The 27,571-nt window shown below is 36.1% G+C and overlaps 1 protein-coding gene across 3 annotated transcripts in view; it reads left to right on the top strand.

The window, feature by feature from the left end:
• The window catches only part of RNF13 (ring finger protein 13), a 156,741-nt gene that overhangs the window by 32,909 nt on the left and 96,261 nt on the right, over window positions 1-27,571 (top strand). For all 3 annotated transcript variants that reach the window (XM_042955404.1, XM_042955403.1, XM_042955405.1), the window contains exon 3: window positions 241-321. In XM_042955404.1, the coding sequence (XP_042811338.1) occupies window positions 241-321 (81 nt within the window). The remainder of the gene's footprint in view (window positions 1-240; window positions 322-27,571) is intronic.

Below are 27,571 nucleotides of genomic sequence, written 5' to 3'. Positions count from 1 at the left end.
TATAGAATTGCTGCTGTTTAATAATTATGTGAAATTAGAATCTAATTTATGCAGTTGTATATGTAGTAAATTGTATATATTCCTTGCTATTTTAGTGAATGTATGTTTACAAAATTGATTTAATTGTGTTAAGCTGCGTTAGTGGATCAAATTGTGGAAATGACAACTTAAATAACCTTTTTGTTTTTAGTGTTATGTGTAACTTGGTTGTAACTTGATTGTTTTTAATTTTATATTTAGTATAATTTTGAAAATGCATCTCAGACATTTGATGACCTTCCAGCAAGATTTGGTTATAGACTTCCAGCTGAAGGTTTAAAGGTAAGAAAATAGTAATATATGGTAAAAGCACAAGGTATTTAGTAAGGTGATTTTTGTTGCTCATTATTTGTTTAAAGAATGAAAATATTCTTACTATTATCATAAAACCCATACATATTCATTGTAAAGTTTCAGAGTATTCACTTTTTTGGATAATTTAATCATTCTGAACTAGCCACTGTTAACATTTTGGTATGTATTTCTAAACTGTTTTCTAAGATATATGCCCAGTGTGGGTGGGTGTGTGTGTTTATAGATATAAGTGTGTGTATATATTTGTGTAAGTGTTTGCTTATATAATGAATCTGTATTTAACATTGATAGAAACATGCTACTTGGTTTCCAGGCTTTTTGACTTAATTTGCTATCTAGAACATCATTTCATGGTATTAGAGAAGGATCTATGTTTTTATTTGCAGTGGCTAGAAGGTTTTGCATTATCAGGAAATACTATGAATTTTTGAACATTTATTTGTTTAATTTTTCATGTGGATTTTTAAGTTGTCCAGTTTTTGCTATTATAAACAGTGCTATAGTGAATGTCTTCATTTTTTTGTATTTGTCTATTTATTTGCATAAGATACATTTCCAAATGTAGAATTGCTTTGTTATGGAACACATTTAAAATTTTATTGTATATTCCAGATTGCCTTTTGAAAGTTTGGGACAGTTTAGAATCCCACCAATAGTGTTTGATACTGTGTTTTATCCCCATACCCTCTTCAATACTAAATATTACCAAATTTTAGTTAATTGACAAAAAAATCTAATGAGATTGAACATATTAATGTCTTTTGCCCTGTGTGTGTGTGTGTGTGTGTGTGTGTGTGTGTGGTGTATGTACGCGCGTGTGTGTGTGAATGCGTGCATGTGAATAAGAGAGTGAATTCCCTGTTAATGCTCTTTGCCCATTTTTAAACTAAAATGTCTATCCTTACTGGGGCGCCTGGATGGCTCAGCTGGTTAAGCATCTGACTCTTGATTTCGGATCAGATCATGATCTCATAGTTGTGAGACTGAGCCCTGCATCAGACGGCGCTGACAGCACTATGGAGCCTGCTTGGGATTCTCTTTCTCTCTCTGCCCCTTCCCCCTTTCTCTCTTTCTCTCTCAAAACAAACAAACAAAATGTCTATTCTTACTGATTTCTAAGAATTCTTTATATACTGGAAATATTAATCTATTATTTGCTATATGTGTTTTAGGTCATTTTTTCTGGTTTGTCTTTCATCTTTTAACTTTAAGGTTTCAGTAGTTTTGTTTATGTAGTTAAAAATTGCTATGCTTTCCTTCTACCTCTGGGGTTATGGTTAGAAAGTCCTTCCCCATTACAAGATAATATGAGGCTTTTATGTTATATAAGTTAGAATACATGAAATTGTGTATATATGTACCACAGAATGTTTTCAGGTTGTTCTCTCTTAAAATTCCACTTTTAAGTACCATAAAACTATTATTGTCATTTAGGATGACAGACACCTTTAGGAGGGGCATATTAGTTTTTAGTTTTTTGAAGATTTTAAGTTATTAAAACAAACTCCCAGCATTGTAGGACTATTTCTTACTGTAAAAATATTTAAACAGAAAAGAAGTATATTGAGGAAAAAGGAAAAGCCTGCCATCACCCCTTCCTCATCTATACATACCAATCCCATTTCCCTCTTCAGTGTTAACATCAGGGTGTTATGTGATCTTACAGACCTTCAGATCTTTTTCTGAATATGTGGTGCTTTTTAGTTCAAAATTTATGAACTCAAGAAGTTCTTAAGTGATGACCATTTGTGTATATGAAAGGTTTCTTAATTTTTATAATGGAATCAACTCTAGCTAAAGATGTCCAGAGTATCATATCCTGGAGAAGCAGTTTCCAAATTGTCAGGAACAAAACACAGAACCTCCTTGTAAAAATGGCTTGATAAAGGATTGATGCAGCCACTGACCCCCAAAGCACATCACCTTTTCTCCCATCAGTATGCCTCTGTGGTCTTACTTCAAAACATCCTGCCTCCACTGCCATGCCACCCAAGCTAAAGAAATATCCTTTGCCAGGCTCTTTCTCAAATCTTACACCTTGATTGTTCTATTTGCCTGTAGGCCACATAGTTACTAGCCATGTACTTTAAGTGAAATACTAGCTATGATGGATGCTGGGTAATACGGTTTATAGTTTTTGTTATTGTTTTTATTTTTGTTGTTTTAGTCTACTTTGGGAAGGTAGAATTCATCGTATGGAGAAAGTGGTTTCAGAAAATTTGGGGCACTATGAATGACAGATCTCCACTACAGTGTTAACTCTGAAATTTGATTTCCCCACCTCCCCACACTTAGCATTTGATGTCTAAGAGATTTTTTCACAGCTTTACCTATAGATCTAGCATGTTCCTAGTAAGCACTGCATGGTATTCTGTAATATGAAGGACCATAATTTATTAGCCATTTCCCATGGACAGATATTTTGGTTTCTTATCCAAAATTAAATTATTTCTCTAGGATAGAGGTTTAGAAGTATAATTGAGGAGTCCCTGGGTGTGTTCATCTGAAATTTTCATAGATAAAATAAATTTCGTTTCCAAAAGGCTGTACTAATTTATTCCTATTAACACTGCATGAGAATACTCAATTTTTTAAAAGTTTATTTATTTATTTTGAGAGAGAGAGAGAGAGAATGTGCCTGTGGTGGTGGCCAGGCGGGGAGGAGGGGCAGAGAGAGAGGAGAGAGAGAATCCCAAGCAGGGCTTTGCGCTGTCGCTTCAGAGCCTGACTAAGGGCCTTGATCTCACAAACCGTGAGATCATGACCTGAGCCAAAACCAAGAGTTGGATGCGTAACCAACTGAGCCACCCAAGTGCCCCAGAGAATATCCATTTTTCTAAACCCTTTTGCACACTGGATATTACCAGTCTTTTTAACCTTTCCAATCTGATGGGCAAAAAGTATTATTTTGTTGTAATTTGCATTTCTCTGCTTACCAATGATTTTGAGCTGGCATCCTTTCTTTCATTCAGCCTAAGGAGACGGGCGATCCTTTCACTGAAGAGTCTTTCTTCTTAGTAAGCTTGTTTAAAGAGTTCCATTAACTCCTGATAACCATAGTCTTTTTGGTGCTCCTCTATTACTCTGCTATTGTAAATTCAGTTTACATTTAAAAGATACTTTGACAAAATTGTATATTCACTGTCAAAGAAAGAGTAGTGTTAAATATCTGCCTACTTTTTGCATTGTGACAATATAGGGCAAGCCCAGGAAGTGGCAATAAAGAGAGAATGTTCTAACAAATTGTTGGATCATTATGGACATCTTTTATATTTGCATGGCTGGCTTGACATTGCTCAGAATCAGAATTAACAAATGATAGGCTATTATTGTTTACAAGGAGGACTTGATGGTGATGAAATGGGGATAGCTCGCTGTAGTGAAATGTCTGTAAAACCAATCAAATGTGTTAAAAGTATAAGCAAGTTAATTTAAAAGCACAATATAGTTATTAAGAGATGTGGCTGAGAAATATTTTACTTTTAAACTTTGCTCAGAGAGTTTAGGTGGGATAGTTTTGGTGGGCATATATTCTATATTCTGTAGGTTTTATGATATTCTTGGATTCTATTATTTATAAGAGATCAGATATTTATAATGTAACACATGTCAGTTGAAATTGTATGTTTACATTCCATTGCTGTATATGCCAATAGTAAGCAAATGGTGTTTAGAGGCTTTTCTATCCCCCTCTGACATTCAAAAAAATATTCAAGTATATAAAAATCAGAAATCCAAAGAAATTTGAGTTTTAATGTAAAAATGAGAATCTTGGATTAAAATATGGCGTGTTAGTATTGTAGTTTTAAAAAAGGGTTTGCTTTTTCCCTGGGGGAAGCTCTGTGTTTTCAGTTACAGAGTTTGATTGGCTGTTTTGGCAGGTACTTTTTAAATTTTTTTAACTTTTTTTTTATTTTTTATTTTTTATTTTTTTTTATTTTTGGGACAGAGAGAGACAGAACATGAACGGGGGAGGGGCAGAGAGAGAGGGAGACACAGAATCGGAAACAGGCTCCAGGCTCCGAGCCATCAGCCCAGAGCCTGACGCGGGGCTCGAATTCACAGACCGCGAGATCGTGACCTGGCTGAAGTCGGACGCTTAACCGACTGCGCCACCCAGGCGCCCCAACTTTTTTTTTTAATGTTTAAAGACCCTGTGGCTGTGCCTCAGATCTGAGGAGAAGATATATGGCATCAATATGTTCCCTTAAATCTAAATATCTTGTAGGAGATCTGGCAATGAAATACTGTATGGCGTGGTCATTGTCCAGAGTTAGACATTCACTAAGAATTCATTACTGATAGTTCCCATTAGACTTCTTCTGTTACTCCAAAAATTTATAGTTTCCCCATGCTCTCCACTCCATGCTCATGAGGTCTTTACCCAGAATTATTTGGTGGTGTACTGTAAGATAGGCCTCTATTTTTATCTTTTGAATATGAATAACCAACTATTAGAGCATTGTTGAATAGTCAAGGTTTTATGTATTGATTTGTCATGCTAGCAAGCTGTCTTGCTAGACTCCAGTTTATTATCAATACAGTTGGAGTAATTTAGTTACATATTGAAGGCCAGTCTCAGAAGGATCAAACTTTTCTAGGTTTCTTACTGCTATACTTTTAAGAAGTGACTTCATAAGTAGAGGAGATAATGACGATTACTAAAAAATTCAAAACAAGATTTATCTTTAAGGAAGCCTTAATCAGTAAGCCTAGCATCTGATTTTTTGAGTATAGCTATCAATGGCAAATCTTAATTTCAGCATATTACCTTTTGGGCTACATATACTATGATCATTGTATACGGTATTGTAATCTAGTACTTAGTGTATGTTCTTCGTGTTATGAGGAGAAGACCTAGACGATGAAGGTCTTGGAATGCAAATTTGTCCTTGACTGTATCATTCCCGGTATTGGGAACAAAGGTACAAAATAAAGGGTTTTCCTTATATGACATATGATTTATTTCTCCTGATAATTATTCTTAAATTGGCACCCTATGTTATCACTAGTTAATTTCCCACAAACTAGACTATTTGAAAATTTACTGGTTAACTTCGAGATTCTTTTGTAAGAAATGATTTTGTTTAATACAAAGGCTTGAGATTAGAAGAGAGATTTTGTTTTTTCTCTAGTGAAGGAAAATGCAAACATTGCAAGGAAATGTGGTTGCTCGGATGCCTTATTTGTGATGCCTCCTTTGCTTTCTTTGTAGGGAAGATGCTTAATAGCTACTTACTCTATTTTCCCTCCCAGAACACTGGCTAGTTTTGTGATATGAAGAAGTCTTGCTAAGGCTGGATATACGTGGCTTCCTAGCTCCCAGGAACTTGTTAACTGTCACAATATCACCTTCAATTTGTAGACTGAAACAAAGGTCAGAGTTCTCTTTTCAAAGGATAAATAAGGAAATGACACATCAAAATAAGAAGTAAAACCATACCAGTTTATACACAAAATAGGAATTGTAAAATCTAAAGACATTTCTCAAATGCACAAATGTACAAAAAGAGCACTTCTTCAGTGAATTTTGAGCTTTTAAAATAAAACTTTTCCTATTAATTTCTAAGGTAGTGATTGCTCATTCATTTATTAACTTTATCAGGGAACAGAGCATCTCATTAAGATGTGGAAAATAGTGAAGAATTATTTCATCATGACAGTTAATCACTTGGAAAAGAAGCGTGGAGAGAGTGAAGGGGAGGCGAGCCTGAAGGAAAGCATGGAAAGTTTACACATATTCCTCCCATCTTGTGTAGAATACTCCAAATCAGACCATGGCTCTTTTTCTTCTGCAGTTTGGGCCCTAGTCTCTTCTGTCATCCTTGGGCCCATCCACACTGACCTGTTTAGTTTCCTACCACTTTATAAGTCAAAGAAGGCTAAGATGTCTGGTCTCCTAACTCAGCACATTTCCCCAAACTTCCCTGTTTTCATTACTGGATTTCTGTGTTGTTTGTTCACTTAGTAGTTTTCACTAGATTTCCTTGCTAGTGTTCTCAATTTGAAATGGTAAAAGTAAATTTTTATTCTTCTTCCCATGAAAAAATAGCTTTCTGATTATAAGCAATATATGCTCACCATAAAAATTGAGAGACTATAGGACATGTATAAAGAAGAATATGAAAATCATATAATTCTACAACAAAGAGATTGCAGTGGTAGACTTGGGTATAACTGTGTGAATTTCCTATAGACACTCTTATTCCTCCATTTTAAAAATATGTTTGTATATGCTATTTTGTGTCTTCTTAAAATTTGGCAATATCATGGCATATCCAGTATCATGGATATCTTTTCATGTAAATATATATGCATTCATGTCATCATAGTTTTTTTTTTTTTTTTTTTTTTTTTTTTTACAATACTTGAATTATACCATAATGTAACCGATCCTCTATCATTGGCTGTCATTGTGTTTAGGTTGCTTTCACTTATTAAAAATTATGAAATATTTCTTTTATTTAAAAATTTTTTTAAACGTATTTATTTTTGAGAGAGAGAGAGAAGAGAGAGAGCACAAACGGGGAAGGGACACAGAGAGAGGGAGACACAGAATGGGAAGCAGGCTCTAGGCTCTGAGCTGTCAGCACAGAGCCCGACGTGGGGCTCAAACCCACGAACCGGAAGATCATCGCCTGAGCCGAAGTCGGTACTTAACCAACTGAGCCACCCAGGCTGCCCAAAATTATGAAATATTTCAAACAGAGGATAGAGTAGGGGAATAATAGAACATCCTATATACCTACCACCTAGATGTTAGTAATTTGGGTTTTTAAGAAAAAATAAAATGTTACCAGTGCCATTGAAACATTTTAAAAAAATGTTTATTTACTTAGAGAGAGAGACAGACAGAGAGAGAGAGAGAGAGAGAGAGAGAGAGAGAGAATACGAGTGGGGGAGGGGCAGAGAGAGAGGGAGAGATAGGATCCCAAGCAGGCTCCTCACTGTCAGCACAGAGCCCCTATGTGGGGCTCAAACTCATGAACCATGAGATATGACCTGAGCCAAAATTGAGTCGGATGCTTAACTGACTGAGCCATCTAGGCGCCCAAAGCATTTTTTATCCTTCCAAATTTCATTCCCTCATCTTCCTCCTCACAGATAATCATTATCCTGAAATTTATATCTTTCCCATTTATGTTATAAAACATTTTTCACGTTCTATATGAATCTATAAACATTGTTGCACCTGGTTTTAAAGTTTGTTTGCTGTGGCTTTTAAACTTGCTTTTTTTTCACCCAACACTATATTTGCAGTTTCTCTGTATTATACTGTCTGCATTCATTTTAACTGTTGCATAATACTTCATTTTATGAATATGCCATAATTTTTTCATTATTTTATTGGTAGATACATAAAATGTCAATTTTTTTTTTGCTATTATGTCTCTAAAAATCCCTCCTTGTGTATATTACAACTAGATGCCATTTCACACTCATGAGATTAGTGAAAATAAAGAGTGTAACAATATCAATGGCCAGCAAGGATTTGAGAAACAGGTAGTCTTATATACTGCTGGTATACAAGAATGTCTGACCACTCTGGGGAATTTGGTAATATTCCACTTCTTATCTCAATGATAATTTGCCATAGTGAAATAATTAATTTTTTCCACATTCAATATATTTCTCATTTCTTTTATAAATGAATCTGTAATCATTGTCTTTGAAATTAACAGAAAAACTAATTACTAGTACTAATACCCTTATTACTTTGTACTGTTCTATTTTATGTTTACCTGCATTATCCCTTTTTGCCAGTCATTCTCTTTGAATACTTAATACTGAAATAATTTCTGTAGCTGGGATCTGACCATTTCCATCAGCAATTTTGAGTTCTGGCCCTCTTAATTAGATTGATAACTAGTTTGTATTCAACTTCAGTTAACCAGATTATGCTCAACTGTGACTGAGTTATGACAAATTGCAAATGGCAAATGATGTGATGAGTAATGAATGCTTGAAGGTCTGTTTGTTTCAAAAAACAAAAACAGAAAACAATATGTTTTTTGCTTCATTACCAAAGAATTCTTTTTAGTCAGGATTCACTTTTGTTCACAAAACTAAAGAATTTCTCTGCTGCCTCTTAAGTTTTCACAGATTTACTTTCTGTATTTGTTTCTGAACTCTTTTGCTGTTAAAGATTTTGTTAAGAGTTATGTAAGTGATTAACATGTTTAAAGCCCTTATGTTTTTAGAGGATCTGTCAAGTACTACAGAGTATAAAATGTGAATAAATATTCCTTACTGGCTTGTGTTGACCATTTGTCAGTTTAGGAGGTGATTTTAGAGGATATGTGTTCCCAACGTAAGCTCAGTCCACTTAGAATTCCTTTTGTTTTTAGAGCAACAATCTTGTTGGATGTAACAAATCCTACAAGTATACCACAGACTGAGCTTTTGATTTTCTACTCTGTTGGTTTGGTGTTTAGAGTGGAGTGATAATGTGTGACTGGATTTTTTTCTTAAGCATGACAATGATGTGATTATAATGGTGGTGTGGTGTATAACATATTTACTAAAAGGCCTTGTCCACCAGAGGGCACAGTCATTTTGTTTTTTAAATAAAATGTCAAGATATGGTCTATGGAGTGAAGCATTATAAGTGTGCTGAATGGGAAACACATAACAGATGGCCTTTCTTCATAGAGCTTGGATATCAGAAAATAAAAATCCTGACAAACAACTACTTCTGTGTTAAGTAAAACTCAAGGCAACAATCTTTAAATTTTTATCAGTTATGTTATTTTTAGGAATTAGATTTGATATAGAAAAACCAAAGGATTATAAATAGATCTGTTACAATATCTCTTTATTTAACTCTTTCAACATCAATTTGAGTGAAAAGGGAATTGTTGATCTCATTTCCTAGCTTTGTCCTAGACACCATGATTTATTGCCCTTCCCCAGGCCCCCCCCCCCGCCCCCCCTTTTAATGACAAGGTCATTAGTAAGCTATTATGCCTGCAGATTAGTTTGAAGTAGTGAATTTAGGGAGAAGGTACTTGTTAATTTACCTACAAAAGTGAAATTCTGTCTGCAATCAAATCTTATTTTGATCATGTAAAGAAAGGTACAGATGTTTAACAAGATAAATTATATTTAGTTGGAACAGTCCATATTCTAAAATCAAGAGGTGATCATATAGGCATTTGGAATATATTTCCACTTACCCAATGTGATCTAGGAAACAAAAGAGAAAAAGAAAAACAAAAAAGCATCTCCATAAGATAAAAACATGTTTTCTTGTTGTCTGTAAAAATAGTACTTACTAGTCACAGTGGGCTGGAGCCTGTGCAAAGAGGTGATCCCCTTCAAGAGCATTCATGAAACATGTGTTTCTAGATGACCTTGTATTAGGCAATACAGATACTATTTTTTTTTGGTAAGAATTTAATAAACAACACTAATAGTAAAAACAGGAATATTTAAGATACAACCTTAAGTCCTACTAAAAACCATCTAGTTCATTGACTAGCTTTATGTCCTCAGTTTTTAAAAGTTTTTTTAATTAATTAATGTATTTTTAAATTTACATTCAAGTTAGTTAGCATGTAGTGCAACAATGATTTCAGGAGTAGATTCCTTAATGCCCCTTACTCATGTAGCCCAATCCGTCAACCACAACCCCTCCAGCAACCCTCTGTTCTGTATATTTAAAAGTCTCTTATGTTTTGTCCCCCTCCCTGTTTTCATATTATTTTTGCTTCCTTTCCCTTATGTTCATCTGTTTTGTATCTTAAATTACTCATATGAGTGAAGTCATATGATATTTGTCTTTCTCTAATTTTGGTTAGCATAATACCCTCGAGTTCCATCCACGTAATTGCAAATGACAAGATTTCATGCTTTTTGATTGCTGAGTAATACTCCCTTGTATATACACCACATATATGTGTAAACAGGTTTACATATGTGTGTATATGTGTATATACACCACATCTTCTTTATCCATTTATTCGTCGATGGACATTTGGGCTCTTCCTATACTTTGGCTATTGTTGATAGTGCTGCTATAAACATTGGGGTGCATGTGCCCCTTTGAAACAGTGTACTTGTATCCCTTGGATAAATTCCTAGTAGTGCAATTGCCGGGTCATAGGGTAGTTCTAGTTTTAATTTTTTGAGGAAGCTCCATACTGTTTTCCAGAGTGGATGCACCAGTTTGCCTTCCTATCAGCAAGGCAAAAGAGATCCTCTTTCTCCCAATCCTCATCAACATCTGTGGTTGCCTGAGTTGTTAATGTTAGCCATTCTGACAGGTGTGAGGTGGTATCTCATTGTGGTTTTGATTTGTATTTTCCTGATGATGAGTGATGTGGAGCATTTTTTCATGTGTCGGTTGGCCGTCTGGATGTCTCCTTTGAGAAGTGTCTATTCCTGTCTTTTGCCCATTTCTTCACTGGATTATTTGTTTTTTGGGTGTTGAGTTTGATAAGTTCTTTGTAGATTTTGGATACTAACCCTTTATCTGATATGTCATTTGCAAGTATCTTCTCACATTCCATTGGTTGCCTTTTAGTTTTGCTGATTGTTTCCTTCACTGTAGAGAAGCTTTTTATCTTGATGAGGTCCCAATAGTTCATTTTTGTTTACTTAATTTATTTTTAAGTAATTCCTACACCCATCATGGTGCTCAAACTCATGGCCCTGCAATCAAGAGTCATGCTCTTCAGACTGAGCTAGCCCACTGCCCCATATTTTTTTAATAACAAGTTTATTGAGATACAATTCACATACCATACAATTCACCCATTTGAAGTGTATCTTTCAGTGGCTTTTAGTATATTCAGAGTTATGCAGTTATTACTACAATGAATTTTAGAACATTCTCATCACCCCCAAGAGAAACTCCATACCCATTTAGCAGTCATTCTCTATTTCTCTTCAACCCCTCCAGTTGCAGCCCTAGGCAATTGTTAATTTATTTTCTCCAAACTCTCTAAAGAGTTGCCCATTCTTGACATTTCATTTATAAATGGGATCTATAATATGTAGCCTTTTGTTTCTGGCTTCTTTCACTTAGCATGTCTTCAAAGTTCATCTGTATCATAGCATGTATCATTACTTAGTTCCTTTTGATGGCAGCTAATATTCCAATGTATGGTTATACCACATTTTGTTTATCTCTTCATCAGTTAGTGGACATTTGGGCATTTTTGCTTTTTGGTTATTATGGATAATGCTGCTGTGAACATCAGTGTATGTTTTAATGTCTACCTATGTTTTCATTTCTCTTGAGTATATACTTAAGAGTAGAATTTTTGGGTCATATGGTAACTCTGTTTAGTCTTGTAGGGAACAGCCAGACTGCTCCAAAGTGGGTTCACCATTTTCAGCTTCCCCAGTAGTGTGTGTGGTTTCCAAGTTCGCCATTTCCTTGTCAAGACTTGTTTTTAATATCTATCTATCTATCTATCTATCTATCTGTATTTTATAGACTTTCTAGTGGGTGTGAAGCGCTTTATCATTGTGGTTGTGATTTGCATTTCCCTAATCATTAGTGATGTTGAGCATCTTTTCATGGGCTTATTCGCCAGTCATATATGTCCTTTGAAGAAATGTCTATTCAAATCCTTTGCTTATTTTAAAATCGGGTTCTGGCTCGTTCGGTTAAGTGTCCAACTTCGGCTCAGGTCATGATCTCGCGGGGTGTGAGTTCGAGCCCTGCATCAGGCTCTGGGAGCCTGCTTCGGATTCTGTGTCTCCCTCTCTCTCTGCCCCTCCCTCAATCACACTCTGTCTCTCAAAAATGAATAAATGTTAAAAAAAAATTAAATTGGGTTCTATGCCTTTTTATTTTTGAGTTGTAAGATTTCTTTATGTATTCTGGGTAAAAGTCCCTTGTTAGATGTATGATTTGTAAGTACTTCTTCCTATTCTCTGGCTTGTCTTTTCATTTTTTTGATGATGCCTCCTGTTTAATTTTGATTAAGTCCAGTCTATCTATGGTTTCTCCTGTTATTTATGTTTTTGGTATCTTATATAATAAATCAATACCTAGTCCAAGGTCATGAAGATTTATGTATGTTTTCTTCCTGGACTATTTTGTCTTAGTTTTTAGATTTCGGTCTTTATTTTGAGTTTATTTTTCTATTTAATGTGAGGTAGAGGTTCAACATAATTCTTTTGCATGTGGATAATCCAGTTTTCTCACCACCAGTTGTTGAAAAAGCTATTCTTTCTAGATTACATTGTCATGGCACCCTTGTTTTTTTATTTTTTTATTTTTATTTTTTTAAATGTTTTTATTTATTTTTGACACAGAGAGAGAGAGAGAGAGACAGAGCATGAGTGGGGGAGGGGCAGAGAGAGAGGGAGACACAGAATTTGAAGTGGGCTCCAGGCTCCTAGCTGTCATCATGGAGCCCGATGCGGGGCTCGAACTCACGGACCACGAGATCATGACCTGAGCGGAAGTCGGATGCTCAACCGACTGAGCCATCCAGGCGCCCCGCACCCTTGTTTAAAAAAAAAAAAAAAAAAAAAAACAGTCAACCATAAATGTGGAAGTTTATTTCTAGAATTTATATCCTACTCCATTGATCTGTGTATCTGTATGCCAGTACCATACTGTCTGGATTATTACAGCTATGTAGTAAGTTTTAAATTTGGGAAGTGTGGGTCTTCCAACTTTGTTTTTGTCTTCAAGATTATTTTGGCTATTTTGGATACCTCGAATTTCCATTTGAACTTTAGGATCACCTTGTCAGTGTCTGGGGAAAAAAAAAATCCATCTAGGATATTGACATAGATTCAGTCAAAATTGTAGATTAATTTAGGGAGTATTGCCATCTTAACACTATTACGTCTTCTTATCTATAAAATTAGACTGTCTTTCCATTTATTTAGGTCTTTTTAAATTTCTTTTAACAAAGGTTTATGGCTTTTAGTGTACAAGTCTTATACCACTATCATTAAATTTATTCTTGCATATTTTGTTTTTGATACTGTTGTATCAAAAAATTGTATTGTTTTCCTAGTTTGCTTTTCAGATGGCTCATTGCAAGTGTGTAGAAATGGTTGATTTTTTACATTGATTTTGTATTCTGCAGCCTTGCTGAACTTGTTTATTGCTAATTGTGTTTCAGTGGATTCCTTAGGATTTTCTATATACAATTGACTATTGTGTTTCTATATATAGTCTATAAACAATGTGGATTTAGAGGCGCTGACCCCTACGTGGTCAAAAAAACTGTGTATAACTTTTGACTCCCCAAAAACTTAATTACTAATACTGTTGACCAGAAGTCTTACTGATGATATAAACAGTCAACACATATTTTGTATATGTATTACATTTATATACATAAAATAATATATAAAATATACAGCAAAGTTAGAGAAAAGAAAATATTATTAGGAAAATCAGAAGGAAGGGAAAATACATTTATAGTGCCATAGTATATTAAAAAAAAAAAATCCATCTGTAAGTGGCCTGTGCAGTTCAATCCCATGTTGTTCAACTGTATAAACTCATGCCCTCTGCAGATTCCTTTCCAATCTGAGTGCTTTTCCTTCCTTCCTTCCTTCCTTCCTTCCTTTCCTTCATTCCTTTTTTTTTTTTTTTTTTTTCCCCTAATTGCCCTGGCTAGACCTGCCAGTACATTTTTTAAATTGGAGAACATTTTTCATTATTTTGAAATTTGAAATGTTTCTTTGACAGGAAAGCAATGAATGTCTAAAATAGGACAAGGCAAATAATCCTTGAAATTCCTAAATAATCCTATTTAGTACCTTTTTGCATAGAAGTGTCAAGAGCAGACATTCTTATCTTGTTCAGTAGGGGCAAAGAATATAGTTTTTCATCATTAAATATGATGTTAGCTGTGTAGTTTTATAGATGTCCTTTATTAAGTTGGAAAATTCCCCTCTATCCTTCTATTTGTAGTTGGCTGGTACTTTGTTTTAATTATTAATTTAAGTAATTTTGTATTTACTAATGAACCCTGAGAGAAGAGAGGAGAATAAGTATATATTCATAATGTAGTTATATTAACCTCATTTATTATTCTGGTTCTCTTTATGCTTGTGGATTTGAATTACCACCTAGTGCCATCTCTTTTATTTTTTTTAGGTTTATTTATTTTGAGAGAAAGAAAGTGTGAGTGTGAGCAGGGGAGGGGCAGAGAGAGAGAGAGAGAGAGAGAGAGAGAATCCCAAGCAGGCCCTGTGCTGTCAGAGCAGAGGCCGACACAGCGCTTGATCCCATGAACTGTGAGATCATGATCTGAGCCAATATCAAGAGTTAGACACTTAGCCAACTGAGCCACCCAGGTGCCCCTACCATCTCCTTACTTTAATATGGCTCTCCAATGCATACTAATTGGAAGCTCAACTTTGAGGCAACAGCTAGAAAGTCAGGATATTATATATGCAGTCTAGCTCCTCTCAGGGAGAAACTAGAAGGTAGGGGTTTTTGGTTACTTTCTCTGTGGTGAGCTAGAGGGAGTAGTCACTGGAAATGCTTGTGTTCCCAAGTGGAATCATTTCATAGTTTTATGTGTTTTGGGGTACTCATGAAATACCAAGCCACATCAGATCCCAGAGTTAGGTGATTTGGAAGTCAACTTGGGTGGCAACTGTAGCAGTTGGAGTGCTAGATGTGTGGACCAGCTCCTTTCAGGGAGAAGCTGGAAGCTTGTTTTTTTTTTTGTTTTTTTTTGTTTTTTTTTTTTTTGAGTGAGCTGCAGGTAGACAGCAGGGGATGTGCTCACCAGATCAGTCAGGCTTCTGGGAGGATCTCAGTCAGTTCCCACATGCAGGCTGATTATAAGCCAGTACCTCAGGCAGCAGCTGGTGGAGTCTGTAGTCATAGCCCTTCTGGGTAAAGACAGGGATGGGTATTTTTGCTTGTATCCTTTGTACTGAGCCCTGGGGAGAGTAGTAGATAGTGAGGGCTTCCACACCTGTTAAAAACTGCTTTTTTTGTTTAATATGGTTCTATGGGACTTGAGTATGCCAAGCCCTATTGGCTATCAAAGCTAGGCAATTTGATGGCCTGTCCCTCATGTGGCAGCCATAAGAGGTGGGATGCTAGACATGTGGACACACTTCTAGAGAGAAGCTGGAGACTTGATTTTAATGTTGGAGTGAGCCAGAAGGAGAATGGAAGTGCCCACCAGCTTTTTAGGCCTTGGGGATGATTGAAGTCAGTAACTAGATGTGTGCTGATTAGAAGTTAGATCCTCAGGGAGCAGCTTGTGCATTATGTAGTCAAACCTTTTCCAGGAAAAGACTGGGAGATGGGTGTTTTTGCCTGCTCCCTCTGTATTGAGCCCTAGATGATAGCCATGCTGGGTGCACCTGCATTCGCTACGAACTGTTTCTTTGCTACAGCCTGTGGGACTCATGGACACAAGCTCTCTTGGCTTTCAGAGCTAGGTGATTTGGGGGCCAGTCCCCTGGATGGCAGCCTTAAAAACCGGAGTGCTAGATGTGTGGTCCCAACCCTTTGCTTTTCAGAGAGAAGCTGGGAATTAGATGTTCCCTCTTGATTGTATGGCACTGTACTGAGGGTGGGGTTTGTAGCAAGAGTATGTCTCAGCCTTTCCTGTTACCTGTGTTAGTATTTTCTTAGTTGCTTGATGTGTAGGCATCACGTAGCTAATTTCTAGATTTCTTGCAGGGGGGGTTGCTCCATGTGTAGCTATATATTCTGTACGTGCATGTGAGGAGGGAAATTCATGCTCCTTCATTTTAAGTTCCCACAGCAGTGCACAAAGTTCCAATTTCTTCACATCTGTGTCCATATTTGTTATTTTATTTGATTACAGTCATCCTAACAGATAGGAAGTATGGTTTTGATTTTCATTTCCCTAATGAGTAGAGATGCTGAGGATCTTTTCATGAGCTTTTTGGCCATTGTTTATCTTCTTTAGAGAAATGATTGTCCAAGTCCTGTATTTTTAATTCAGGTTAACTTGTTTTTATTGAGTTCTAGGAGGTCTTTATATATTCTCGATGTCAATACATTACTACATGTATGATTGAAAAATGTTGTCCCTCATTCCATGGGTTGTCTTTCGTGTCTTTTGCCCTTTAATGCAAAAATTTTTCATTTTGATGAAATCCAAATCATCTATTTTTTGTTGCCTGTGCTTTTAATGCCCAAGACATCATTGTCAAATTCAATGTCATGATGTTTTTCCCTTATGTTTTCATATAAGAGTTTTATATATTAGCTCTTACATTTAGGTTGTTGATCCATTTTGAATTAATTTTTTACTTAGCATAAGATAAGGGTACAATTTTATTCTTTTGCATGTGGATATCCAGTTTTCCTAATACCATTTGTTGAAAGAACCATCTTTTCTCAATTCAGTGGTCTTGGTACTCGTGTCAAAGTGATTTGACTTATATGTGAGGGCTTATTTCTGAGATATCTATGCTATTTCATTGGTGTTTATGTGTCTGTGTTTATGCCAGCCCCAGACTGTTTTGATTACTGTAGCTCTGTAGTAAGTTTTAAAATCAGGAAGTATGGGAGCTCTGAGTTTGTTCTTTTTCAATATTGTTTTGACTATTAGAGGTCTCTTGAGATTCCATATACATTATAGGATGGAGTTTTGTATTTCTGCAAAAAACATCATTGGGATTTTAACCAATTGACCCACCAGGTGCCCTGGTAGTAATGTTCTTTGTTTTGTGATTTTCATTATTTGAGTCCTCTTGAGCTGTCATTTTTGTTGAACTTTTTGAAGAATCAACTCTAGCTGTCACTGATTTTCTCTATTTTTTTTAAAAATAATTCTGACTTTAATTCTGCTTTAGTAACTATTTCCCTTTTCCTGATAGCTCTGGGTTTAGTTCTTTTTTTTTTTTTTTTTTTAATGTTTATTTTTGAGAAAAAGAGGGCATGCATGCGGGGGAGGGGCAGAGAGAGGAGGAGAGGATCTGAAGTGGGCTCTGCACTGACAGCAGTAAAGCCTGATGTGGGGCTCGAACTCACGAACCGCAGGATCATGACCTGAGCCGAAGTCGGAGCTCAACTGACTGAGCCACCCAGGTGCCCTTGGGTTTAGTTCTTCTTATTCTTGTTTCTTCAGGTATAAAGTTAGGTTGTTGATTTGCAATATTTCTTATTTTTCAATGTAAGTAATTACAGCTATAAATTTCTTTCCTGACACTGCTTTTGCTACGTCACCTAAGTTTTGGTATGTTGTGTTTTCATTTACATTTGTCTCCAGACATTTTCTAATTTCCCCTGCTAGTTCTTCTTTGACCTCTTCATTATTTTTTAAATGAACTTTGCCACATTCTGTTTCAAATAAAGTGAGTTTCCTTAGGAAGAGCTTTGGAGGTCTTTTTTCTTACAGACTGCCTCTCTTTAGTGGGCAAACTTTCTGAGCCACTGATAGGGAATTGGCTCCATTCAAAATGCATCAGTCTCACTGGTTTTTTCTCTACTCTAGGAAATGCTTGTGGTTTCCTATGCTTATTCCTTTATTACGAATGCTTTATTCCTATGCTTATTCCTTTATTATCTCCTGGATGATTGCCTAGCATAAAATTAATGTTTTCATTTTTCATTGACACTCTGCTTTATGTGCAGTGTGCTGGTTGTGGGTAGTTATCTCTGGTCTACTCTATTTGCCTCTCCCAGCATGGATCCTTTGTCCTGCAGGTGAGTTAGGAGGAAGGTGACCAGGGCCCCAGTGTTCTTGGCCCTGTGTACTTTGCCACATTCACCAGGAATTTAACCTTTGCAGTTTGGAGCTGGAGAGGTGAGAAATGGTGGTGATCTTCCCCTCCTTCTGAGGTACCATAGTCCTTAACTGGATGCTGAGGGGAGAAGGAGCCTTGTGGCCTTTGCCACAGAGTGGAGCTTCCATCTCACTGAGCTAGTGGCAGGGGAGTGAGCTGTGGCTCAGAAGCCACAAACTGTTTCTTTTTTGATAATGTTTTTATTTACTTTTGAGAGAGCACGAGTGGGGCAGGGCAGAGAGAGAGGAGGTCGAGGATCTCAAGTGGGCTCTGTGCTGACAGCAGCACGCCCGAAGTGGAGCTTGAACCCATGAACTGTGAGATCATGACCTGAGCTGAAGTTGGACACTCAACTGACTGAGCCACTCAGGGGCCCCTCAAATGCCACAAACTTTGGATTTTTTTACCTCAGCTCTCCTTCAGCATAAATTTCTCATCAACCTACTAACTACCATTCTTGGCTTAACCTAGCTATTTTGAAGGAACAGATTCTCCTAGTCTTTTGAAATAGATAATCTCTTTGATAGTAAAAACATTCTTCTATATCCTCTGCTTTTGGAAAGGTAATATTACGAGGATTTATTTATTTATTTATTTATTAGTTTATTTATTTTGAGAAAGTGAATACGTGTGCGTGTGTGTGGCCGCGCGCACACACACACACACACACACACACACACAAGGGGAGGGGCAGAGAGAGAGGAAGAGAGAATCCCAAATAGGCTTCATGCTATCAGCACAGAGCCTGCCTGACGTGGGACTCAGTCTCAGGATTTGTGAGATCATGACCTGAACCAAAATCAAGAGTTGGTCACTTAACTGACTGAGCCACCCAGATGCCCCAGATTATTAAGAGGATTTTCTATTTTGAGACTTACTTATATGATTTATCTTATACTTGGTAATTATCCAGTTTTTATATCAAATGTTAAGGAAGTATGTGCATTGAAAATTATTGCAATTTTGTGGCAGTATTTTCTCAGCCCTGAGCAATTTTACCAATATGAGTAGGTATAAAAGCTATATTCAGCATTTAAAAATTGAAAAGCTGATCGATGTAAAACCAGGAAGGAGAATGTTACCATAGAGGTATTCACAACAAGTACTTTATCATGTGCATTTCTGTTGTAATACGGTGTCTGGCATACAATGTAAATTTCTTGAAGGCAGAATCTTTCTCTCTGACAGTTCCTGAATTACAGTAGGGATTCAGCAAATTTGTTCAGTGAACCGGTGTATCAGTAGAATAAAGAATTAAAACGACAATTAATGCTTCGGGTTGACCTGTTGGGAATAGATTATGAAGTAGGAAATGACCAAAATGTCTGTAAATATATTGAGCAGTTTGCCATCTCAGGGGTTCAACAGTGTTCTTCAGTGAGCATGAAAAGCCATATTTATGAATCTGGTAGCCTGATGTTTGCTGTTTTTAGGGTAATTTTTGCCATCTGTTTTCTACTTGCCCTCAGGAGCTCTGTGGAAAAAAAAAAACTTGAGAATTAAAACCTCCCAACTTCAGGATTTACTTTGCTATCTGACAGTAGGAAGTATATAGGAGATAAACCAACCTCTTGTGCTCACCCTCACACCTTGATGACTAGCTCATCTTATTTTATATGTCTCATTTAGGAGTATTGTTCATATTTAGTACTTTGTATGGATCAGAGATGCAAAACTGTCAACAGTGACCTGGCATCACAGGGAGCATAACTGGAACTCACAACTGCTCATGATTCTTCCTTTCTTTTTAATCAGTATATAGGTTTGGCCTGACCGCTATTCCCTAATCTTTCCTCTCCCAAACCGAGCATATTTTGCTTGTAACTTTTGGCATAATGATATAATAATACTGCACATGCTAAGAGAATTTGCTTTGTAATGGAATCTGAAAATGAATCCTTGTATAAAGCAAGAAATGTTTTCTTAAAATAAATAATTATTATATGTTAGGATAAATGTATTGAAATAAGGTAAACATTTTACTGACTGATTCTATACAAATAGAACTATCTTTGGTATTGGATGCTTCCAATTTCCTTCTTGACACCTTGTAATTCATTCTAAGTTGTGAGCTTTTCTCTTTCCAAGTATATTTGTTTAGTACAAATATTATCATAATAATAACAGAAGTAATAAAAATAGAACTATGATCCAGTAATCACATTACTTCTAGTAATTTACTTCCCAAATACAAAAATAGTAATTCAAAAGGATACATGTACCCCCTATGTTTATTGTAGCATTATTTACAGTAGCCAAACTATGGCAGCAACCGAAGTGTCCATCCATAGATGAATGGATAAAGAAGGTGTCGTATGTATATACAATGGAATATTATTCAGCCATAAAAAGATTGAAATCTTGCCATTTGCAACAACATGGATGACACTACAGTATAATGCTAAGCAAAATAAGTCAGAGAAAGACAAATACCATCTGATTTCCCTCATGTGGAATTTAAGAAATAAAACAATCAAGGAAAAAAAAGAGAGAGAGAGTCAAACCAAGGAACAGACTCTTAACTATAGAGAACGAATTGATGGTTACCAGAGGGGAGGTGGGTGGGGGGATGGGTGGAATAGATGATGGGTTTTGAAGACTAACTTAACACGTTGAGCATTGAGTAATGTGTAGAATTGTTGAATCACTATATCGTACACTTGAAACTAACACTGTATGTTAACTTTACAGGAATTAAAGTAAAAAAAATTCATTTAAAAAATGGAAATGGGGCGCCTGGGTGGCTTAGCCTATTAAGTATCTGACTCTTGTTCTCAGCTCAGGTCTTGATCTGAAGGTTGTGAGTTCAAGCCTAGTTCAAGTGCTGTGTGTGGAGCCTACTTAAAAAACAAAACCAAACAAAAAACCAGAAATAGCATTAAAGAATAATCTTTAGTCTCACCAATCTTACTGACATCATTTTGTGTTTATATTAAATTTGAAAGACAATGTGTTCTTGAAGAAAGGATACATTATTTGAATCAGTTTGACTCATAGCACCATCAGTTAGCAGCTGATTCTCAGGTGTGTTGTCTTCTTTGAAGCTTAAGTTTTTTCTTCTCTAAAACAGGGATGATAATGCCTATGATTTGTGATCCTCCTTTGTGAGCATAAAGCTATCCTCTAGGACTTCACATCAGTTATGATAGTTAGCTTCAACAGCAGCAAATAACTTGAAAAACCAGTTGTCTGGTAAGCCACTTATCAAATTTTTACATAATACAATGAAAGATTTGGGGATAGGTGGGAAAATAGAAAGGTACAAGAAGAAGAAAAAAGGTGATTTAGAATGCTAATCCTTTTAATAAGCACTTGTGAACTTTTGCTGTACAAGTGATGATTATATTAGCACAATGGCAAAATTATTAGAGTGCTAGGCTGAGAATAGGGAAAACTGGAATGTAGTCCTGGTTTAATCCTCCTGTCTGTGAAGATGAATACTGTGGTAAGATGGGAAGGACATTGGCTTTGGGGTCAGCATTACTGGGCTTCAAATTATGGTTCTATCACTGGGCAAGTTATTCAGCTTCTTTAAGTTTGTCCACTTGTCTATAGTAATACATATCCAAAGGATCATTGTAAGGAAAGTGGCTATTTATTGTTTCTTTCTTTCTCTTATATTGGGTTTCATTTGCTTTTTTTTTTTTTTTTTTCTCCTCGTTTCTTTAGATGAATGTTAAGGCCATTGATTTGAGACCTTTACTCTTTTTTAATACAAATATTTGAAGTTCCCTCTAAGTACTATGTTAGTTGTGTCCAACAAATTTTCGTAAATTGTGTTTTTATTTTCATTCATTTCAAACGTTTAGGGCCAATTTGGCCCACTTCTGAGGGAACAGTCTTCTGAGGACTCTATTTGGTGCTCTGTATTAGGAAGATTTTCCTCTGCAGCTGATAAGAATACAGTTCTTCCCAGCTCTGTGTAGTCTCCAGGGATTGTTCTGTTTACTCCTTTCTTTCTCAGTTTTGGTAGCTTCCTCCCACACAAATGCAGATTACTGCTCAGCCAAGGACTTGAGTGGACATCTCTGCATGTATCTAGAGCCCTCTGTCTTTGCAGCTCCCTTATTCCCGGTATGGTGCTTCACAAAACTTTAGCTGCCTTTGCCACTCCAAACCCTGAGCTCTGTTTCCTCAGCTCATTGAGACCACTCAACTGTTGGGTTCCCCTGCCCTATCCTGAGGCCTAGAATCTCTAGATACTGAGTTGAGCTGTTTGTAGGGCTCATTGCATTTATTTCTTTCTTCTCAGCAGTTGCTGTCTTGTGCTGTGGTCCATTCTTTGAAAGTTGATATTTCACACCTTTTGTTTAATTTGCTAGTTATTTAATGCAAGAGGATAAAACTAGCCCCTGTTATTCTGTCATGGCTGGGAAGTGGAAGTTCATCTTAGCATCTACTAGGTAGTTAGTGAATGCTAATTATCAAATCTAAACAAATCACTCAAAAATTCTTATTGGAGTACATTATCAAGATGGGTGATTTTATAATTGCATATTGACATTGTATAAATCTGTATGCCTTTTTTCCTTATTCTTAATCTCAGTGCAATTAATAAACATATAGTAGTCTGGGACTTTTTTTATTTTTTAAGCTTTGACAGTCCTAGTATATTAACATGAGCCAAATTTTGTTACCAGTGCTTTTGAACTTTTTCGGAAATAATGTGTTAAAAATTATATAGTTGGTCTAAATAGTATTTGCTGATAGCATTTTTAAGTATTTTTTCATGTTTTCAGTTATTTATGGGCTTACTTTATTTTTGTGACATCTTTTAGTCAGATATTAAGCTCTAAAATCTAACTCACTGATAAAATATATAACCGAGAAAAGCTATTGGGGAGGATTCTAACAGTATATGAGATGTAACTTTGAGATGAAAAATATTCAGGTACTGATTTGAAAAATGCTACAAATGTAATACTTAATTTGTGAGGTTTTTAAACAACCTTTTCTTATAATTCAGTTAAGGGATTAACTTTTAATTAGTATATAACCCTCAAATTTCTGTCTTATTCAGTGCTTTCCTCAATGATGTGCAGAAAGACATGGAAGGTATGGCTATCAAATTTGCAAATGGCATGAAGCTTGGAATGGTTAAAATACTAATGTTTCGCCCTGGAGTCTTAAAAGAAACATGCTAAAAAGAGGAGAAAAATAGCTTAGTAGCAACATATGTCAAAAATTTGTTGACAAAACTGATTTGTTTGCCAGAAACATCAATACATCAATTACAGTGCATCACTGGAAGTGTACCGTCTAGAACAGGCTGAAGAGTGGTAGTTCCTATTGTTACTTTCTTGTTGTTACTGTTGTTGATGTGTTTGATTTATTCAAAACAAATTTTTAAAATACATTTAGGCTTATAGAAAGGCTATATAGAAAAACTATTACAAAAAAATAGTACAGAGAGTTCTCATATACTGTTTACTCAGTTTCTTTTAATGTTAACGTTTTATTTTTTTTTTTAATTTTTTTTTTAACGTTTATTTATTTTTGAGACAGAGAGAGACAGAGCATGAACGGGGGAGGGGCAGAGAGAGAGGGAGACACAGAACTGGAAGCAAGCTCCAGACTCTGAGCCATCAGCCCAGAGCCCGATGCAGGGCTCGAACTCACGGACCGTGAGATCGTGACCTGAGCTGAAGTCGGACGCTCAACCGACTGAGCCACCCACGCGCCCCTAATGTTAACGTTTTATATAACTGTGGTACATTTATCAAATCTAAGAAATTAATATTTTTATAATATATTAAATAAAGTACCGACTTCTTTAAGATTTCACTGGTTTTTCCACTAAGACCCTACTATATACCTTCTGCATATAGTGGTATATTCAGTGTTTGACCTCAAATTAAAGTTTAAGAACCAAGTCAAATGCCACTTTTTCTGCTACTGCCTCCCATAGTTAGAATGGCTTTCTCTGTTCTATGCAGTTATACTGTATGTTGTTTATATTCTGTTTTCTCTTATTGGATCTGTTAGTTCTTTCCAGATATTAATTGCTTGGGTAGGGACTCAGTCTTATCCATCCTCTTATTTACAATGAAATGTGACCACTGTATTCAGAGTAGTGTTAAAGGAATTTAAAGTAATATGATAAGAGTAGTGGTTAAAGGATATTTTACTGTATAAGAAGAGCATAATCTCTAACCATTTGTGACAAAGACATTAAATGTATCCTGTATGTGAAAATTATGAATAAATTTTGGAAGAATGATCTAATATAGAATTAGAGAAAAGAACAGTGGATATTTTTAACATTGTTGAAAGTTGTTGATAGGAATAAATCCATCTCTCGCACTCACATTAGGAAAACATTAGCTAATAAAGTCTGATTGGTGTAACTCTGGTCTATGTTTGAATGTCAAAATTATGGCAGTTTCCTTTGACATCTGCGTTGTTTAAAAAAATTTTTTTTCAGTGTTTACTTATCTTTGAGAGACAGAGAGAGACAGAGCTTGAGTAGGGAAAGGGCAGAGAGAGGGGGAGACACAGAATCTGAAGCAGGTTTCAGGCTCTGAGCTGTCAGCACAGAACCTGATGTGGGGCTTGAACCCATGAGCCGTGAGATCATGACCTGAGCCGATGTCGGACGCTCAACTAACGGAGCCACCTAGGCACCCTTGACATCTTCGCTGTTTAAAGTATTTACATCAGATTTTGGAATCAGCCTTAATTGCCTTTTATACTAACATTTTGGCTTGTTCATTTTTGTAAATGTTCATTCTTCTCTTTGTTGCCCATTTTGTTTTTCACCTAGTCGAGGCTGTTTTGTTCTGGTTTGTTTTGACCTTTTATGGGAGGAGTATAGCTTAGTGGTTGAGAACTTTCTGGGACTGCATGCCTGCTATGTAACCTTGAGCAAGTTACCTAACCTTTTTGAGACTTAGTTTCCTCATCTTTAAAATAAGGATAATAATAATAATAGTAGCTACCTCCTTGGGTCATTGCATAGCTTAACTGATTTAGAATACTGAAAGGGCATAGTGCCTGACACAGTGTTGAGTGCTAAGGCTCAACAAATGTTAACTGCTTGCTGTTACTGCAATTAATTAATTTACAACTTCAGATACTAACAAAACAACTCACCCTTCTCTGACTTTCTCCTTCTTTTATTTTTTACTCTTGCAAAGAGAAGGATGTACTGCTGCCTTGCTTTCAACATTTCTGTTGACATTATAACTACATATGCTCTTCTTATTTTTACTATTTATGTAGCTTAACATCAGTGAAAGCTGAAGGGAAGGAAAGTTAAGGCTCTTTTCAGCCTGACACAATCTTTTAAACAAAACCACTTTAACAAATTCTCTATGATTTTATTAATCAGTATAATTTATCAACAAAAGTGATGTTTTCATAATTTTTATCCTGAAATACTGTAGTTCTAAATACCTCCTGAAGCATTCAAGCAAAATTACATTCGGTATAATTTTTATGTTTAGATGATTTTGAATATTCTAGTTAAAAAGTGGTAACCCAAACTACTTTGGAAAACTGCTTGGCAGGATTTACCAAAGCTTGATACGCTCTGATCCAGCTTGATAGCCTATGGTTCTACTTTTATGTACATACTTAACAGATGTGCACCTGTGTTAGTATCCGTGGAATGTTTGTAACAGCTCCTGACTGGAAATTCCCCGAATGCTCATCAGCAGTAGAATAGATGTTGGCATCCTCACACAATGTAACATTGTATAGAAATGGCAGCGAAAGATCTGCCAAGTGTCTCAACAGTGTGGTTGCTCAGCAGTAGGGATGAATCTCACAAGTACAGCATTGAGAGAAAGAAGTCTAAAAGACCACTTACTATACTGTATGGTTCTGTTTATCTCCAGTATAAAATTAGGCAAAACATCAAGCTGTTAGAAGACTATGTGGTGACATTAGGAATGGGGTTTGAGGACTAGTGACTGGCAGGGAGGATGAAGGGAACTTTCGGAGTTCTATTTCCTGATACATGTGTGTTCAGTTAGTGAAAATTCATCAAACTGGAAAATTATATTTGGTGCACTTTGCTTTATGTATAGTCATAAAAGATTTCAAAAGAAATCAGCATATTTATATGTAGTGAGCCTATTGCATTATACATTTGATGATACTGAGGTGCCAGTCTGCATGCACAATTTTTGTCCAGCATTGTTTAAACATCAGGCAATTACAACAAAGAGAGAATAGATGGACATCTAGTTCCTAAGTCTTGTAGGCACTGGTAGTTTTCTTGAATATCCTACATATTGGCATAAAGTGCCACTGTCAGAAGGTAGAAATGAGGAGGATCTTTAATTACAGAGCAAGCATTGTTTTTTGTGTTTTTTTTTAATGTTTATTTTTGACAGAGAGTGACAGAGCATGAGCGGGGGAGGGGCAGAGAGACTCTGAAGTAGGCTCCAGGCTCTGAGCTGTCAGCACAGAGCCTGATGCAGGGCTTGAACTCACAGACCGCAAGATCATGACCTGAGCCAAACTTGGAGGCTTAACTGACTGAGCCACCCAGGCGCCCCCTCCCCTTTTATTTTAACGTTTATTTATATTTGAGACAGAGAAAAAGTGAGCACAAGCTGGGGAGGGGCAGAGAGAAGACACAGAATCTGAAGAAGGCTCCAGGCTATGAGCTGTCAGCACAGAGCCTGATGCAGGGCTTGAACCCATGAACTGTGAGATCATGACCTGAGCTGAACTTGGATGCTTAACGGTCTGAACCACCTAGGTACCCCGCAAGCATCTTTTTAATAAGAAAAGATTGGCCCAGGGAGGTGACACTAGGCATGTGGACCTGGCTTAAAGCAGCACCTTGTTTGATATTCTTATTCAAGAGCCTAGAGAGTTGTGCCAAATCAATTGACAAAGCCCATTATACTACCTTGTATACTTTGTGGATGATACAAACTAAGTTTGCGCTTAGTTTTAAGTGACTCATATCTCAGGGAAGAATAGGAATTAATAGCAAGTTATTCTTTTAGCATAGTCCACAGGAAAGATAATGTTTAATAATTTAAGAAAAAACCTATTTTTTAAGGCTTTACTCAATTTTCTGTTAATGCAACTAGATTGTTTTTTGGGCTTTTGGCTTATGTGTATTTGATTTTTATAAATTTTCTTATGTTTAAAAATAATACATTTGCCATAACAGATATAACAATATAGAAGTTATAAAAAACAAAAACCCTTTTCTAGTTTCACTTGTAGATCTTTTTTTTTTGTGTATCTGTACATACCATCAATTCATTGATTCTAAGATGCATTTATTTTATTAACCCCATGTTTTAACATCTCTGAAATTGGAATGTGTCTTTCAATTGCTGTCCACTAGGTGGCAATCATGATGGAATTGACATCACCAGACACAGGAAATTTGGCCTTAACTGTTCATACTGTCTTCACTTTAGTTGAGTTATATGCCTTGCTCGTACTACATGGGTTGAGTTTAATTGCTGTTCTAAGTGTCTTGAAAAGAATTGCATTATGTGATTTTTCATTAAAGCAAGAAGTTACTGTTTGTGCAGAC

This window comes from Panthera leo, chromosome C2 (genome assembly GCF_018350215.1).
Source record: "Panthera leo isolate Ple1 chromosome C2, P.leo_Ple1_pat1.1, whole genome shotgun sequence".
Taxonomy (NCBI): Eukaryota; Metazoa; Chordata; class Mammalia; order Carnivora; family Felidae; genus Panthera; species Panthera leo.
The sequence above is the reverse complement of the archived record's forward strand: the minus strand, read 5'-3'. Positions and strand labels throughout refer to the sequence as shown.